We start from the raw sequence: 16,798 nt of genomic DNA on the forward strand, positions 1-16,798 counted from the left end.
GAGGTCACCCCTCAAAGCACAGCTTTTCCCATTGCACCTTCCCCTTCTCCCTGCAGGCAGCCTGTGGGAGAGTGGCCATGCCAGGCCAGCCAGGACCCTGCAGTGAGTTGTGTCCCGCCTGTGTGACAGCCAGGATTGCCACTTGACGCGACACAGGAGCTGTGGCTGGACTGATCAATCCCCATCCTTGGCCTCGAGCCGTGTCCTGGAGAGGGAGCTCGACTCCCGGCTCTGCCCGGTCCCTGACCATTGGGAGGAATCCCTGGAAATCTAACTGGGAGCAGCCTGTTTCCTACTGTAAGAAAGTCCTAACTTTTTAATCTCAGATAGAAAAAGAGAGGCCTGGATTTATTGTATCCTGAAGCTCTCTCTGTTGCTATAAAACATCTTTATGTAGCTACCTTTCTTCTCGAAGAAGAATGAAGGATGTTTTCTTCCCATCCGTTAGTCTTGGCTGATATTTTACTGCTAAGTGGAAGCATTAACCCCCCCTCAACTGCTCTTTTCTCTTCCTTGAGGATTTATGGCACTGCTGTGACCTTGGGAGAGTTCTGGTGTAAGGAGCAGCTGCTTCAGTTTTTCCCAAGAGCCAACAGCTTTGGGCATGGTCCTTGGGGCCTTTAGTCTTGATTAATGGTTGTCCTTCAGCCACAAAATATGTCCATGAAGCTATCCCAGCCTTCCTTCAAGCCTTCTTATCCTGCTTCTCTGATGGAAATCGGCACCTGCCCCAGGCCAAGTGAGCTCTGGAGTGCTCCGGGGCAGCTCAGGAGTGCCTGGCTGCTGCTCTGGCTCCTCCTGGTCCTTGGGGAGGGTTTGCCGGCAGGTGTTTGAGATGTTTAGTGCAGCATCCCTGCTCTGCTCTGCTCTCCTCCTCCCCATCCCACTGTGCCAGCTGCTGTGTGCAGTTGGAGGTGTCCCTGCCAGCACAATCTCCTTGGGAAGCGATCCATTTTGTTACCTGTAGGAGTGCATGGGGAAGACTGAATCTCCGTGGGATGTTTTTCGAGCTTCTGGGAAAGGGGTGTGGGGAGGTGTGTCCGCAGCCGGCCTTGGGTAGTGCAGAGGAGCCGCCTGTGGAGAAACAGCCCCGAAGCACCGCTGCTCCATCCCTGCGAGCAGGGGCTCCCCCTCCTCTGCTCGGGGCTGGGCGCAGCTCGTGGGAGGGATTTCTGACTGATAGCGAGGAAAGAGGCAAGACAGCATGTGAGGGAAAGGAGCTGGACCTGGGGAAGGCAGGGGGAAGTTTTGTTACTCCCCTGAACCGCAGGGAAGCTGCTGTGCTGCGTGTGTGTGTGCTGGAGCTCCTGGCCCCGGCTCCGGTGGAAGGTGCGGAGCTGCGGCAGGAGGATGGAGTGAAGGATCACCCTGCCTGCCTCGGGAAAAGCCCCTGGGGTGGGGGGTGAGAGTATCCTGCCAGAAGAGCACCCCTCCTTTTTCCTTCCCCTTGCCAAGGGCTGGATTTCAAAGTGCCTTGGGAAGGGGATCGCAGCTCCGGAGCGGCTCAGCCCACATGGGGCTGCACTGCTGGGCACAACCCAGCTCTTGTGAGCCCCCAGGTCCTCGAGCTTTGTCAGGAAGCAAATCCTAGAAGGAAAACTCACTTCAGTGCGTCTCACTGCGAGCAAACGAGCATGAAAAGCCAGGTCTGGTTTGGGGAAAAAACCCAACTACAACCTGCACTGTAATTTCCAATGGAGTGAAGAAACTCGCTGAGCGGAACCCGAGAGGGAGGAAGCATCCAGGGATGATAAATCCGCTCTCCCCCTGCGAGGACTCCCCTGCTCTCCGATAACTTTGTCCTTTGCAAGGAGGGACACCGACAAGCTGGGAGCAGCCTGCGGGGAGGAGGCTCTGGGATTCCCGGGATAACCGCTGGAACACCTGGAGGGAGAGGAGCGGCTGCGATGGAGTTTCCTGCCGTGGCACTGTCACTCATGGTGGCGCTGAGGATGTCTCCACTGGCGGCTGGGAGCAAACTGCAGCCCCACATGTGAGTAGGAAGAAAGAGTTCCGGAGGAGTTTTGTCGGGCAGGGAATGGAAAAGCAGGAGCCAAGTGCAGTGTTTTCAAATCAAGGGTGAAGCGAGGAGCAGAGGAGTGGGGAGGAAGCTGTTGTGGGTTTCTTTATTTGTTACCAGACGTGCAGGAAGGGGCATAGAAAGTTGAAAACCTGGATAGGTCTTTTATTGTAGGAGGGAATTCGCGAGTTTAGCTGAAACTGTTGTCCGAGTGCAAGAGGTGATTTCTGTGTGAACACTTTGCCCTTTCTTCCAAGACCTGCTGCTTTTATTTCACTTCACAAATCTTTCTTATTCCACGTTCCTCCCCGCCTGCTGCTGTTACTCCAGCAGCACGTAGGCTGCTCTTTTTAATTACATTTTACAGTTACAGTTTGGTGTTAATCATTTGGCTGCTCTGAAAAACTTCCTTGCAAATTTGGCCTCCTGCCAGAAGATGGTCTCTCAGAGCCAAGGGATCACTGCAATTCCCTTTGTCCATGGAGCCGGTGTGGTGTGGGGTGCAGACTCCAAGCCGCCCTCCCCAAGGGGTTTAATTCTTCAAAGAAAAGGTCTTTATCTTTAGAAGATAAAGGTTTTGGAAGAGGCAGCTTATTCTCCCCATGTCAGGGTTTTGTCCTCCTGCCCTGACAGTTACTTTCAGGACTTCTTGGATGAAGCACTGGAGCAGACCCCTGTGCCAACATGTCAGGGTTGGAATTGAGCGGCCTGGAGCAGTCGGATGCCAGCTGTGACCTCTAAGCTTCACCACTTCCAAATTCGTTATTTTCACTTCTTTTATAGAAAGTATCTCTGTGAAAACTCTGGGTCCTGTCGGAAGCAGCAGAAGCAGCCCCAAATGCCAAGTGGCTCATGGAGTCAGGGACAAATGTCTCCCTCTTCATCCTTAGTTAAACCCATTGACTTGTGCTTGGAGAAAGAGTTAGGATTAGAAAAGAAACAAAGTACATTTCTTTGATTTATTTGAATTAGCCTCACAGCCCTTAGCTCTGAATGAACAAGAAGCCACCCCTGTGGCTGGTCAGCCTGGCACTGTTTCTTTTCCCTGCAGCGATTAACTCGTTGAGGAGGTGGGTGCAGGGGGTTGCCCAAGCCCTTCCTGCCCTGTCAGCGGGAAATTCAGGCAGTGGCAGCGCTGCACCCCTGGCAGCTGTGACCCCCTGGATCCCTCAGGATCCCCTGCATCCCTCACCTGGCTGCATTTCTCTGTCCCAGGCCGAACGTGTGTGCGGAGCAGGAGCTGGGGGTCGTGGGGCTGCGGCAGCCGTGCGTGCAGGCGCTGACCCGCGCTGTCAAGGTGTGGAAGCAGGACTGCAGGGGCCACCGCTGGTGTACAGGCTACGAGCGGAGGTAGGTGATGTCCCCTCCACCTTGGGCTGCTCCTTGGAGGAGGAAAAGGGATTCCCACTCCTCAGCAGCAGCAGGGAAGTGAGTTTGGTGCTCACCGGCTGCACAGATGTTGAGGGATGGGGACAGCTACCTGAGCACCCGTCCTAGTCCCCTGGCTGTGTTCAGGAATGGGAAAAAGCCAGAGGAATGCCTTGGTGCCCTCCAAGGAGTCTCAGTGATGAGGCAGTATGACTGGGGCTCAGCTGGGTGTCCCACAGCTCTCAAGGGAAAGAAGAGGAAACACCTTGGAGGAAACCCTTGGTGCCTGGCATTTACCTGGCTAGTGGGAGGTGTCCCTGCCTGTGGCAGGAGGTTGAAACTACGTGATCTTTAAGGTCCCTTCCAACACAAATGGTTCTGTGATTCTGTGACTCTATGATTCCATAATTTTGCAATTAAGGGACAGAGCAGTTCTTTTACAGATCGATATGAACAGTCCCATGAGCAGAGATGTGGCCCTGACCCCACAAACTAAGGAGTAGAGCTACTTCACAGAGTGTTTTTCTTGGCTAAAAGCAGGAGACCACAAGAGCTTGGCAAACCCTTTGGGCATTTTGCTGGAGAGGCTTCTGGTTTAACCTGGCATTTCTGTGACTCTCAGAGTTCTTGAACTGGGAAGGAATTCCCTAAGAGAAGGTCTATCCATTGTTTCCATTGTGCAGAAGCTTTGTCCTCGTGGTGGGCTGTTTCCCATCTTCAGAGAGTGTATGACATCTGTTTCCTATGATCCAGCCACGTTAATGGAATTACTTATTCTTATCACGTGCACTATTCCTGTGTCTTTAGATGTCTCCTCCTTGAAGCCCTTCAGTGCCTCTTGTCTGACAGAACTGATGGCAGGAACCGGGGCCAAGTGAGGGTTATTGCTAAAATAACAGTGATTGTTGCCATGGTGCAGGAGCACCTGTGAGGGCACCACTCTGTGGTGGTCAGCAGGATTTGCTGCAGGGTCACCACCTTCCTTTCACTCCATGAGCTGTACCATGCTTGGGCCCACGCCAGAAGGGCTTTACCTGGGTTTGCACAGGTGAGCATGGAGTTGGAGCATACCCTGAGTGATTGTCCACCTAATCACAGCATCCCGTGAGTTCCCAGCTGACCAGAGATGGGAGCCCAGGCTGGAGGCCCTGTGGAAGGAGAACTCTGAACATGTGTTACAGCACCAAAAAAGAACTTTTCTTACCTACCCAGTGGCCAAACTACAGTGTGCCCCAGCTGCTTTCCCCCTCCACCTGCTTTTCTGGCCTCATAAGGGAGTTACAAGTCTTTGCAGAATAAAAATAATAGTTGTCGTTTCAAAGAAACATCTTGGACTCAAGAGAGCTTTTAAGTCCTGACTTTAGGAATTCCTCCTAACCTGTAATTGCTGGTAATTACCCTGGTGATGAGATCTGTGTCATGGTAACAAAGGAGCAAACAGAGTCTGACTCTTGGCTGTATTTTCAGGGAAGGCTTTGAAAAGATGGGTGCCCTGTCTGCTTCCACTTCAAAGGCTGGGAGCTCTTCAGCCCAGCAGTCGCTTCAGCTCCTTAAAGGATGGATTTGACTTCACAAATCAAGGGACTGAAATGAAATAACTTTCTGTTCTTCATTACCAATATCAGAACAACCCAGTGCTAAAACTGCTCCTGATGGAAGCACAGAGGGGAAGCCATTGAGGGATTTCACCCTAGGAGTTGTGAAATCCAGACAGGGGAAGGACTATCAGCAGGACATTCTTTGGGCAAAGTTTTGTCCCACATCCTCTCTGTCTAAACTTCTGGGAGTTCCCATTGCAGCAAGCTTCCCCAAGAGCCGGGAGCAGTCCTGCCAAATTCCCTTGTGCCGGGCAGCCGAGGCAGGAGAGCGCGCGGTGTCAGCGCTCGCAGGGATGCTGGAGCTGCTCCAGTTGGACCCAGCTCTGGCAGTGTGGGGCTCAGCAAGTGTATTCACAGCTCCAGGATCTGGCCTCAAATTAGTCTTGGTGCCTTTGAGGTCCTGGTGGTGACTGGGAAAAGCAGCATCTGCTCAGCTGGAGCATCCTCGGGCTGCGCTGCTCAGTGCTCCTGGTGAAGGGATTGGGTTTGTGCAGCTTCCCAGTGAGCAATGGCAGCAGGTAGCCTTGCTCAGCCCTCCATGGCCAAGCTTGAAGGAATCACAGCGCTATCCCAGAGGGGCTGGAAGGGGATTTTCCAGCAGCAGGACACAGCAGGATTCCCTGGGTTCTGGCTCATTCCCCGTTTTTTGTGCCAGGGACTCCTTAAAACACAGAAGAAAAGAGAAACACTGAAGATAAAGTATTTCCTGTGTGGTTCTTTCCAATCTGCAGCACCCAGAGGCACTGAGGCTGTCACAATATTTGCCTGTCCTTGAGAGCTGCCTGCAGTGGCTGAAGGGTCTGGAGTGTCCAACAGAGCTGCCCAGGAGGGTGGGACTGAGGCTGCTCAGGGCACTGCTGGGGCACAAGGAGCCCTGAGCTGTCCTACATCATTATTTTGAGCTTTTCCTCCCCATCCCTGAGCCTCCTCATCATGTTCACACACCCTGCACCCCCCATCTCCCCTTCTTCTTCCTGCTGGGCTGGGCTGGAGGGAGCTCCTGGTACCAAGAGGATCCTGGTGGGCTGGACCCTGGTGCCTGTGAATTGCTTTCTCAGCTGTTTCTGGAACACAACAATTCCCTTCATAATTTGTTAACAGCTCATACAAAACCGACAAAAAAAAAAATTGGTATCTGCTTTTATTTTTCTCAGCTGTGCTTCCATGTGCTGGTTGGCAGGCAGGAGTGGCTGAAGGTTCCTTCCCAGGGATTAACAGTTCACTGTTATTTGGGGTTTTTTTTTTGTAGGAACATTCAGACAAAATCAAACAAGTCGACTGAGTTAGGATAAATATTTTCAGTGGACATGCACAACACATCTGCTGTGCCAAATATTTGTTGTTGTTTGCCTGATTTGCTTTGGTGGAGCAGTTTCATGTTCTGCCAACGAGACTTTTTAAAAATCAGCTTCAGAAGTATTATCTATGTTTCAATTCTCACAAACACACAACACCAAATTTCCGGGGAAAAAAAATGTGTCGCTTTTATTTATTTACACTTCAAATCAGTCCTTGCTTTACTCCTGCAGCTCCCACCCTGGAGGAAACTACTGGGAGTAGTTAAAGGGACCCTCAGTGCTCCCTACATAACTGTGTCCAACACAGCTCTTGGAGCACCTTGGTGTTGCCATCAGGATTATGTTGATTTTTTAGCTCACCAGCACCTTAGAGACACCTGCTCCTGCTCACTGAAGCAGAAATACCTGTTCATCAAATTTACATTTCCTTTGTGAGAAGTAGTGTAAGGGAGGAGCTCAGGGCTGTAAATAGTCTAGAAGAGGAGAAAAAAATAATCTAGGGTGTTATGAAGACCTGGGTGTTGTCTCTTGTCTTCCTAATTAGAGTAAATTAGGAGTATTTTCTTAGCATCAGTGATCACTGCCAGGCTGTATGAAAAACAATGGCAGCACATTTGCAAACCCAATTCCTCATTTTATTTGCACCCACGGCTACAAATTCTGTTCTTCCCAGTGTCCCTGTCCTGCAGGAGCTGACTTTGGCTGGGTTTTTGTGTTTCAGGGTTGTGTATTACACAGGCTACAGGCAGGTGTACCAGGTGAGGTCCCAGACTACGTACAGGTGCTGCCCAGGATGGTCCCAGCTCGCAGGGGATGCTGGCTGCCTGCACAGTAAGTGTCACTCTACTCAGCTCAACTTCCTTGGTTTCAGCTCATTTCAAGTCCTGTGCCTGCAGAAAATGCTCTAAAAATTTCTTCGAATGTCTTTAAAAATGTGCTTAAAAATAACTGTTATAGGTTTGGTTTTTTTAGTTTATTTTTCTGGTGGAATATTATTATTATTATTATTATTATTATTATTATTATTATTATTATTATTATTATTTCCTTGCATCAGAAGTGTGTTGCTCTGGCTTCCTGGGAAGCACTGTGAGGTGCTTTCCATTTCTGGAGGATTTCTACATTCAGGGACCCAGCCATTCATCCACTTGCCAAATGCTACTAAATGGTTAAAATCAAGGCCAAATTGATGTTTCCAATAGTGCCACTGGTAGAAGCTCTGAAAGCTCCTTTGAGAAGGTTTGTCAGGGGCTGGGTTTGTTATTTTAAGACTGGCTGAGTTTGAGCTGCCCCTTCGAGAGGTTTGGGCTCTCTGCATCCACCCTTTGCCTGCTCCCTCCCACATCCAGAGGGTGTATTGGGCTCAGGGTGCTGATTCTGCAGGGTCAGCCTGGAGGAGGGGACACACAGCCACAGGGCAAGGGGTGGAACTGCTCAGGTCTGGAGTGGAGACCCACAGCTAGAGGCTTTGGGATTATTCTGTGGCTGGATTCCTGCTCTCTTCCAGTGCAATTCCCTGCCAGACAGGCACAGAAGTGTGTCCTCCCCAGCTCTGGGGGCAGCTGCAAGATCTATTCAGGTTCGCACACGATGGGGATGTGCAAATATCAGCCTATAAGATGATTTTATGCTGTTGTTGCAGAAGACAGAGACAGCTTTATCCCTGTGGGCCCCACATTCCCTATTTCCCTCCAGATTCTCTGCCTGACACAGGAGGCAGCTGCTGTGTCAGTCCATCCCCTAAAACCTCTGGCCATGTCCAGCTGGAGAAACATTTAACTGGAAACTGCTTCTGAGGTATTGGGAGCAAGGAAAAACCTCTTGAACTGAACCAAACTTATGTGTAGAACCAAATGTCAGCTCGTGCAGAGCCCTGCACACTCCTCGTGCTGTGGCATCAATTCCCTGCCTCGGTGCCTGATTCTTTTCTGATTTAGACCTTGGAGGTGCTCTCCACCTTCCCCACAGAAAAACAGCTTTGGATTTAAGTGATATGCAGGAGAACCAGCAGAGAATTTTGGGATCTGCCCTGCCCTGCCATCAGGGGAATCAGAGCCAGCTCTGTTGTGGAGGCACTCAGGGTTGGGATTGACCTCCAGGACAGGAAGATGTCTCTCACAGCTGCTTGCCTTTTGTTCTGTGAAGAGGCTGTCTGTGCCTTCCCAGGGCTTTGATGCTTGTAGCAAAGCTATTAAAAAAAAAAAAAAGGGTTAAAAAGGTGTGTCAAACAACCAATCTTTATTCTTCCTATTCCAAGCTGTGGCACAGGAGAACAACCCAGTGGGGAGAGGAAGCTCCACGGGTGCCTCATAACCCCTGTCAGTGAGCAGATAGTAACCTCAGCTGAACTCAGAAAAGCACCTTCTGTGATGATTTTTCCTGCCAAGGAAATGAGTAATTCCATGCAGGAAGGAAGCAGAGAAAAGGAAATAAAGCTGCTCAGGGCACGCTCTGAGCTCATCCCTCTCATCACCGTGGCTGGGAATGGTCCTCAGGGACTGCTCACTGCAGGGCTGGGCTGGAGTGAAGAAGAGAGGGACAGCCAGTGCCAAAAGTGGAGTAACACCAGCCCAAAAACTCCTGCAGGAATTGCTGCTGAGCTGCTGGGGAGGTTGAGGTGGATCAGGAGCTGGAGATGGGGAGCTCTGTCCCCATTCAACCTTTCAAACCAATTGGACACCCCTGGGTTCATGCCCAGGCCATGCTGTAACCTTGTTTCTGGGACAGAAAGAGGTATTCATGTACCTCAAGTGCAACAGGCAGAGCAGGGAGCTGATCTCTGCTGGCCCCCAGCACAGGCAGAGGCAATTCCAGGGGCAGAAAATAAAACTGCATTGCTCTGTGAATCATCTTGTGAGCCCCTGAGAGCAGCAGGAGAAAAGCCACCAGGCTAGGGCTGGGGTGGGCAGTGGGAATTGTGCTCCCTTTTTCCTGACCCCCATAGGCAGCAGCTCGAGGAGCATCCCACAGGCAACTGGGACAGCTCTGCCTGGCTCTGGTGCCCCAAGCCAGGGTGTCTGTCCTGGTCTCTGCCCTGTCCTGGGGAATGTGTCTGGGCTCTGTGTAACCAAACCCTCATCCCGAGGAGCTCCTGGGTGCTGTTTTGCAAGGGTGTGATGGTTTTTCCTGCTGATGGCTTTGGCCTCAGCACCAGTGTGTCCTTCTGGAGCAGAGGAGATGTGGGAAGGTCTGGGAGGGAATTGTCAGTGACCCTCAGTGAGGTGCTGGGGCAGGGGCACACAGCCAGGCTGTTATTTATGGATGCTGGAGGTTCCTCTGGTTGGTGTGGAGCAGTCTGGGGTCAGCCTGTGCTTGCTGCTGTGGCTCTGCTGAATGCCACAGAGCTGTGCCAGAACATGTCAGCAGGATTTGTGGCCCTTCCTATCTGCCTCCAGAGATCATTGATCGTGTTCCAGGAGCACTGAGCAGGGAAAGGGCATCTCTGCTGACAGTTTAATTAGGATTGTTGTGCAGGGGAGTCTCTCCAGCGAGGATGTCTTGCTTGGGGACTGGCATCTCCTCACTGCAGGGTTTTGTTTACTCATAATTTCTCCTTAAAAATAAAAAATCCCAGCCCATGTGAGGGGAGATTTTCAGCACTGCAGGCTCATGTGTATCCAGCCAACCTTCTTGTTTGGACATGATGATACTGTCTGACATTGCTGATGATCTTAAACACCATTATTAGATGGGAGGTCCCAGCATCCTCTCTCAGGTCAGGAGAGTTGTATGGGCTCTCAGAGCTGTCCTGGTGCCTGGAAGAGGAACTTGCCTTGTTGCAGCCACTGCAATGGGGGTACTCACTGTTAGCCTAGGTTAGAGGCTGTCTGTAGCAATGTCCTCCCCTTCCTCATGTGCAGATTTGTGTCTCTGAGCTCTTACAGGTGAAGAAATGTCCCCTCTACAGAGCTGTGGGGACAGTACTGGGAGAGTGTGGGCTCTGCTAGGAGCAATTAGCTTGGAAAGAGATGGAAAATTTCACAGAAACAGAGATCTCGGTGGTCTCATAGAATATCTGGGTTTGTTCTTCTCGTGTGCCCTCTGGAATGGTGCCACCCCCAGGGCTGTCAGAGGTGAAGGCAGGGAGCCCTGACCCTGGCAGGGCTCTGTCTTTTGTCCCTTCTCTTCTGGTGGCAGCAGAGGATGAGGATTTGTTGCCATTGCTTCCATTGCCTTCTGTCCTGGACCGTTCATCTCTTTGGGAAGGAGAAGGGTCAGGAGTCAAGGCACCCTTTGCATTTTTAGGATGGCATCAGGTTCTTTCCCTGCCTGATTGCTGATAGTTTTACTCTCAGACTGAGCTGCCTGGTTTCAAGTGGCCTCTGAGATGTAACTTAAATTCCACCTGGGTTCAATAACACAGGTAAAGCCCTCAGTGATGAGGTGGAGGGCCTGCATGTCTGATAATCTCTGTGATCTCCATTTTCAGCTGGAGATGTTGAAGAGCTGACTCCCTGTGAGTCTGTAACTCTTGGTGTGCATGGAGGAGCTGAAGTTCAGCTACCCACAGCCTGTGCTCTTGGGCCAGCCCCTGCCACCTTCAGAAAGGACATGGTGAGGCAGAAAGGCACCAAGGACAGCAGTAAAGAGGCTAAAGAGGGGACCATGACTAGATTTAGTGTGGGTGACAGTCCCGTTGTGATGTGGCCTGGAGAAGCTCAGCCTGAGCTGCTGGTCTAAAGCTGCTCAAAGCTGTCCTTGAACTCAAATTTTTATCCAGGTGAGGTCCTGCTGTCTTCTGATTTTCAGCTCAGGTGGAGGTAAAGCCTGACCCTAGGTAGGAAGGAGAATTAATGCTCATTTGAGGAAGCATCAGAGTCTGAGACACGATGAAACCCATGGGATCACTCCTAGTGCTGAGCAGAAAGCAGCTGAATTGTAATCGCCCCATTAAAAGAAAAAGCTTCTGTAAGTCACAAATGAGATGTTAAAAGGCTCCAGAGTGAGTTACCCCACATTGAACGGGGTTTCTTTCTGCCAACACCACTGGGTTTTCACCCATCACCTGCTGAGCAGGGGAGGAGTGCTCACGGGGACCTGCTGTCCTTGCTTCATTGGCACAACCATGGAGCATGGCACAGCCTTGGAACCTGGCACAGTCCTCAGACCTGGCACAACCCTGGAGCCTGACATGGCTCTGGAGCCAACAAAATCCTAGTGTTTGGCACAGCTCGAGAGCCTGGCACAGCTCTAGAGCCTAGCAGAACCCTGGAGCCTGGTAAAACATTGGAGCCTGGCACAGCTCTGGAGTCTGGCAGAGCTCTAGAGCCTGGCACAGCCCTGGAGTCTGGCACAGCTCTGGAGTCTGGCACAGCTCTAGAGCCTGGCACAGCCCTGGAGTCTGGCACAGCTCTGGAGCCTGGCACAGCCCTGGAGCCTGGCACAGCTCTGGAGTCTGGCAGAACCGTGGAGCCTGGTACAACATTGGAGCCTGGCACAGCTCTGGAGTCTGGCACAGCTCTGGAGTCTGGCACAGCTCTGGAGCCTGGCACAGCCCTGGAGTCTGGCAGAGCTCTAGAGTCTGGCACAGCTCTAGAGCCTGGCACAGCCCTGGAGTCTGGCAGAGCTCTAGAGTCTGGCACAGCTCTAGAGCCTGGCACAGCTCTGGAGTCTGGCACAGCTCTGGAGCCTGGCACAGCTTTGGAGCCTGGCACAGCCCTGGAGTCTGGCAGAGCTCTAGAGTCTGGCACAGCTCTGGAGTCTGGCACAGCTCTGGAGCCTGGCACAGCTCTGGAGCCTGGCACAGCTTTGGAGCCTGGCACAGCCCTGGAGTCTGGCACAGCTCTGGAGTCTGGCACAGCTCTGGAGCCTGGCACAGCTCTGGAGCCTGGCACAGCTTTGGAGCCTGGCACAGCTCTGGAGCCTGGCACAGCTCTAGAGCCTGGCATAGCCCCAGAACCCAACCATGTGCTCCATCACTGGGCAGGCACCTCAGGCTTGTCATACAGGTTGGAAGCCTCGGCAGGAAACGTGTCCGGCTGACAGTTTAATTTCCCTGAGAGGTGGCTTGGCTTTGTCCCTCACTCCTGGCTGCTGCAGGCTCATTGTTTAGTGAGCTGAAAGGCTGTGACTGAACTCCTGAACCTCTCGCCTGCCATGGAGCTCAGTGCTGGTTCAAGGTCCATCATGGGCTCCCCTGGGAGCACATCTCTGCCCAGGCAGGGGGTGGCTGGGCTCTGCCTCAGGGAGCCCAAACACTGCTTTTCTTCATCTTTCTTCCTCCTAAATCAGTCTCATGTCTCCGGCTTCCCGAGGATCCTGCCTCGCTGAGCCCTCACAAAGGGCACTGCCTGGCCTCTGAGCAGAAGGCGGTGATGCTTCCCATAATTTATTCTTTTTCTCCTGTTTCCCTGAACAGTGTCATTACCCTTTTCCCAAATTTCATCGCATTAAACTCTGTCGCTCTGAATTAGGAGCTCGTTTGCAGGAGGCCTGGAGGGCACAGAGGGGGAGTCCTGCAGCCCCCCACCCGCCCCCGGGCTGGGAAGTAGGTTATTATGATTTCCACTCGGTATGTGCCAGCCTGCAGCACAGAGCAGGGAATTGTCCGGCTCATTCAGGAAATCTGGGACACTGCCAAGAATAACACCCCTGTCTTCTAACCCCTGATTTGTGTCACTGAAATTGCTTCTAATATTTTCCATTGTTGTGCTTTGGGTCTCAGTGAGCTGCTCTGAGGCTGGCGAGTTGGGTTCCCTGGAGCCAGGCTTGGCTCTGCTGGGACCCTCATGAAAATGTGGTTTTTAGGTGTTTAAGGTGAAAAATTCAGGAAAAACCAAACTACTGTGTAATTTGGCAACCCATTCTCTCTTATGGTGCTGAAGCCTGAAGGAAAGGACTAAAAGAAAAGACAGCCCCTATTGCATGATCAGAGCTGGGAAAACCTGGAAGCTGCAGCCCCTAGAACAGCTTGGCACACACCTGGAGATGGGAAGTTGTTCCTGCCTCTCTGTGCAGGGAATTATTTGCAATCCCCAGGCATCATGGCTGGGCTGAGCAGGGTGCTTGGCAAAGAGCTTCCCAAGTTCCAGTGCTCTGCCAGCACGGGTTTGATATGGGATCACTGCAGTCCCCAGGGATACGTGGCCATGGAAAGCGACTAAAGTGTTAGATGAGAAGATAACTGGCTTTGTGAAGCAGCATTTCATCACGGGTTCATTAGTTCGAGGAGACGAGTCTGGGCTTCAATGCTACCTTTGTGTTATAAATGATCTTCTCTTCTGGAGGCAAAGGGTTTGAAAAATCATCAGGTCCTTAAAAAGCCAATGCTGAGGCTCAAGGATTTCAGCTCTAGTGCATCAAAGGTACAAAGTTTGTGGAGTTTGGCCTAACCCAGGGTGTCCCTGTATGGTAAAGAATTGATGGAAGAAAGGCCCTTTATCAGGTACATAGCTCTGTCTGGCAAGAGGGTGTATTTTGGTGGCAATATTTGGAGAATGGCACATTCACCTAAACCTTCACCAAACCTCCCTAATCACAAAACCTCCCTAATCACAAAACCTCCCCAGTCAGTGCAGCCTTGGCAGAAGGTGTTGCGTGAGCCAGGAGCAGGATTTAGCACAGACGAGAAATCAGGAAGTCAATTGTGTTCCTGTAGGAAAAAACAGAGCCAATATTTGATATATGGGAGATTCAGTAGTGCGAATGCAGTAATGTGGTTAATAGATTTCCATGTATGGTGGGTTAGAACTGATTTTTTAGGCAAGTTGACACCCACCAGCTTTGGGTTCCTTTTGGGAAGGTAATCCCTGCCCTTTCCCAGCTTCAATTTCGTGTTGCTGCCTCAGACTTTTGAGCTGTCTTTGACAAAACTTTGCAGATTTTTCTCCTGGTGTGCACAAGCTGTCCTGCTCCAAAACTGCAACCCTTGCCTTGCACTGTTTCCATCTGTGATCCCTTTTTCCTCTGAGTGCACAATTAGGGTTTTGGAGCTGGCGTGGGAGGTTTTGTGCCAAGAATTTTGGAGCCATTTTGGAAGCCCGCACGGGGTGCCAGTTATAATGACACAAAATGAAATGTGTAATCGCAGACCTGCTTTTTCTGTCACTAATTAGTTACAGCTTTAGCTGGAATGGGAAGAGAAGCCAGGGGGGCTCCCAACTTGCAAATAGGAGGGAGAAGCTGCAGCCAGCACAGCCCACGTGCGAGGGGGACCCTCAGTTCAGTGAGTGCTGCTGTAATTGTTACCAGGTGGTCCCAGATTGTACGAGGGGCTGTAATTTAATCACAGCTCTGTATGTTTAGTTGGTAACTGACCTGAAGGCCCTGTGACACCATTGGTGGCTGCAGTGTGTTCCTTCCTGGGGTGCATCAGCTCTGGAACAGATTGGTCCCCATGGCTTCTCTTAGCCCAGGGCTCTCCACAGTCCAGCCTGGGCTCAGCAGAGGGTTGGGATGGGTGAGTGGGAGCTGCTGGACCAGGGGCCACCCCTGTGTGTCTTGCTCTGTGTAATCAGTTGATGCTCCTTGCTCCAGGTTTGCTGGGTTTTGGTGAGATATATTCCTACCAGTCCCATTGCTCTTGGAGTTTGTTCAATGAAAAGTGAGAGGAAAAGAGGAGGTGAGGGGAAAAGAATGAAGAGAGGAGCTGGCCATCACCACAGCTCTGTCCAGATCAGTGAACAGAGAGAAAATTTCATTGTGCAAATCTTTAAACAGATTTAAAAAGGAAGATGGATGCTTGTTCTGCATCCTTACCCCCTGACAAAGCACCACACACATGACAGTGCTCCTGCCCACACCGTTTCTGATTTTGAGATCAGAAATTCCCAGTGGGAAAAATAAACCATGGGCTGCATTTCATGAGTTATGAGAAGTACACACTCCCCTGGAAAAACCATAACCTTGTTAGTGGGTTGATGGGGACGATTTGGAAAGGTGGATTTCAGAAGCCTAATTGAGCATTCTGTGTCTCCGTGTCCATTTTACACTCCGCTGGGTGAGAACAGAGAAACGTGGCTGCTCAGGCTTACTTACAGTTTAGCTCCATTTCATCCTGGGGGCTGCCCGAAGGTGACGCCACGATGGGGCAGCCAGCTCCCGGGGCAGCTCGGTGCAGAGGTGGGAGCAGCTCCCACGGGACTGTTCCAGAAAGATCCCTCCAATTTCAACACCAGTAACTTGTAGCTGCTGCCTTGAGGTCTTGCATAAGTCGTTTTCTGGTTGTTTTACTCACTTGCTGGCTGGAAAAGCATCCTTTCAGCACAGGCCTGTTGTTTTCCTGTGATTCTCAAGGAAAGCCCTTAGACATTCCCTGAGGTAATTTCCTTCCTATCCTAAATTTTGAGACTTTGTGTATTGAGCACCACACTATCAAGCAAAATAAAAAAATAAATCAACTTTCCAAAATGGTTCAACAGTGGTTTGTTTATGACTATTCAAGTGTTCTCTGGGGCTTTTGGACATTTCACCAGGGATGGTGTGTTTGCCATTCTGATGGTGAGTGTGGGAATCATCCTCTTCCTCCTCGTTGCAGCTGCCTGTGGTGGTGCTTGTCTCAATGGTCGGAGTTGCTGAGAGGGATCCTCTCAGCTCTGTCACTGATCCTCTGGCTTCCAGGGCCCTCACTGCCAGCACAGTAAGCAGCCCTGCCAAATTCCTCCTTTAATTCCAAGCTGGAAGAGGAGATGCTTTGGAGTGAGGGATGCCCTGATTTATTTACGTTTTATCGTCGCCATTGTTTTATCTGCAGAACTCCAACAATCTCCTCTTGGCTTTCGTGGTGTTTGGGGAACTTGGATGTTTGGAAAGGAAATACTTATCATGACTTGCTGTGAAACACAGCTCCGTGCTGTACAATAGCCTTTATTCCTGGCTGCCATCCGTGGCGGGATTTGCTGGAATCGGAGAAGGAAGCTGATTAAAGTTGGGTCAAACAAAGGAACCCTGGGGTCACGGCCTGTGGGGTGAGCTGGACCTGGGACAGTGTGGCACTGAGTGCCACCTCGGAAAGGAACGTCCTCGTGTCTTTGGCCAGGCTTATTTTGGGGCTGCTAAGCTTTATTTAATTAACCTTTGTGAGATATACAAACTCCCTCTTGAAGGTAATAGTTTCCTATGTTTGGTGGTTCACAGATGTTCTGGTTTGGGAACACGACAGTTCACAGCAAACAACCCCTAAAAGCTGGGATGTTCCTTGGGCAGAGAACACGTTCCTTGGGCTGCAGGGACACACAATTGTCTCTCTGCTCCCTCTCACTGCTGAGTCTGCAAGGTCCAGGGCAGCAGTGCTTGCTCACATCATCTTCAGATGATGCTGATTTATAGCACCAAATTAAATAACAAGACTTTTTTCTTCACCATCCATGTCTGTTCCTTTTGAGACTCTCAGTTCTGTCCTCTTTTGGAGGTAGGGGAGCTGACCTGGAACGGCTGGAGAGGAGCATTTAATGAAAACCTTGGACCCCCTAACCCTGAGTAATGAGAACCAAGGGCAAAAAGGTGAAGTGTGAATCAATCAGTGCAGGGAACACGCATGTCCTCTCTCATCCAAGCTGATGGGGTAAATGTTGGGT

General features: G+C 51.1%; 1 protein-coding gene across 1 annotated transcript in view; it reads left to right on the forward strand.

Annotated features, from left to right (window-relative positions):
- Window positions 1-1,907: 1,907 nt before the first annotated feature.
- The window catches only part of MEGF6 (multiple EGF like domains 6), a 74,515-nt gene continuing 59,624 nt past the window's right edge, over window positions 1,908-16,798 (forward strand). The window contains exons 1-3 of the mRNA XM_062507573.1: window positions 1,908-1,993; window positions 3,236-3,370; window positions 7,006-7,115. Coding sequence (XP_062363557.1) covers window positions 1,908-1,993; window positions 3,236-3,370; window positions 7,006-7,115 — 331 coding nt within the window. The remainder of the gene's footprint in view (window positions 1,994-3,235; window positions 3,371-7,005; window positions 7,116-16,798) is intronic.

Source organism: Cinclus cinclus, chromosome 23 (assembly GCF_963662255.1).
Source record: "Cinclus cinclus chromosome 23, bCinCin1.1, whole genome shotgun sequence".
Taxonomy (NCBI): domain Eukaryota; kingdom Metazoa; phylum Chordata; class Aves; order Passeriformes; family Cinclidae; genus Cinclus; species Cinclus cinclus.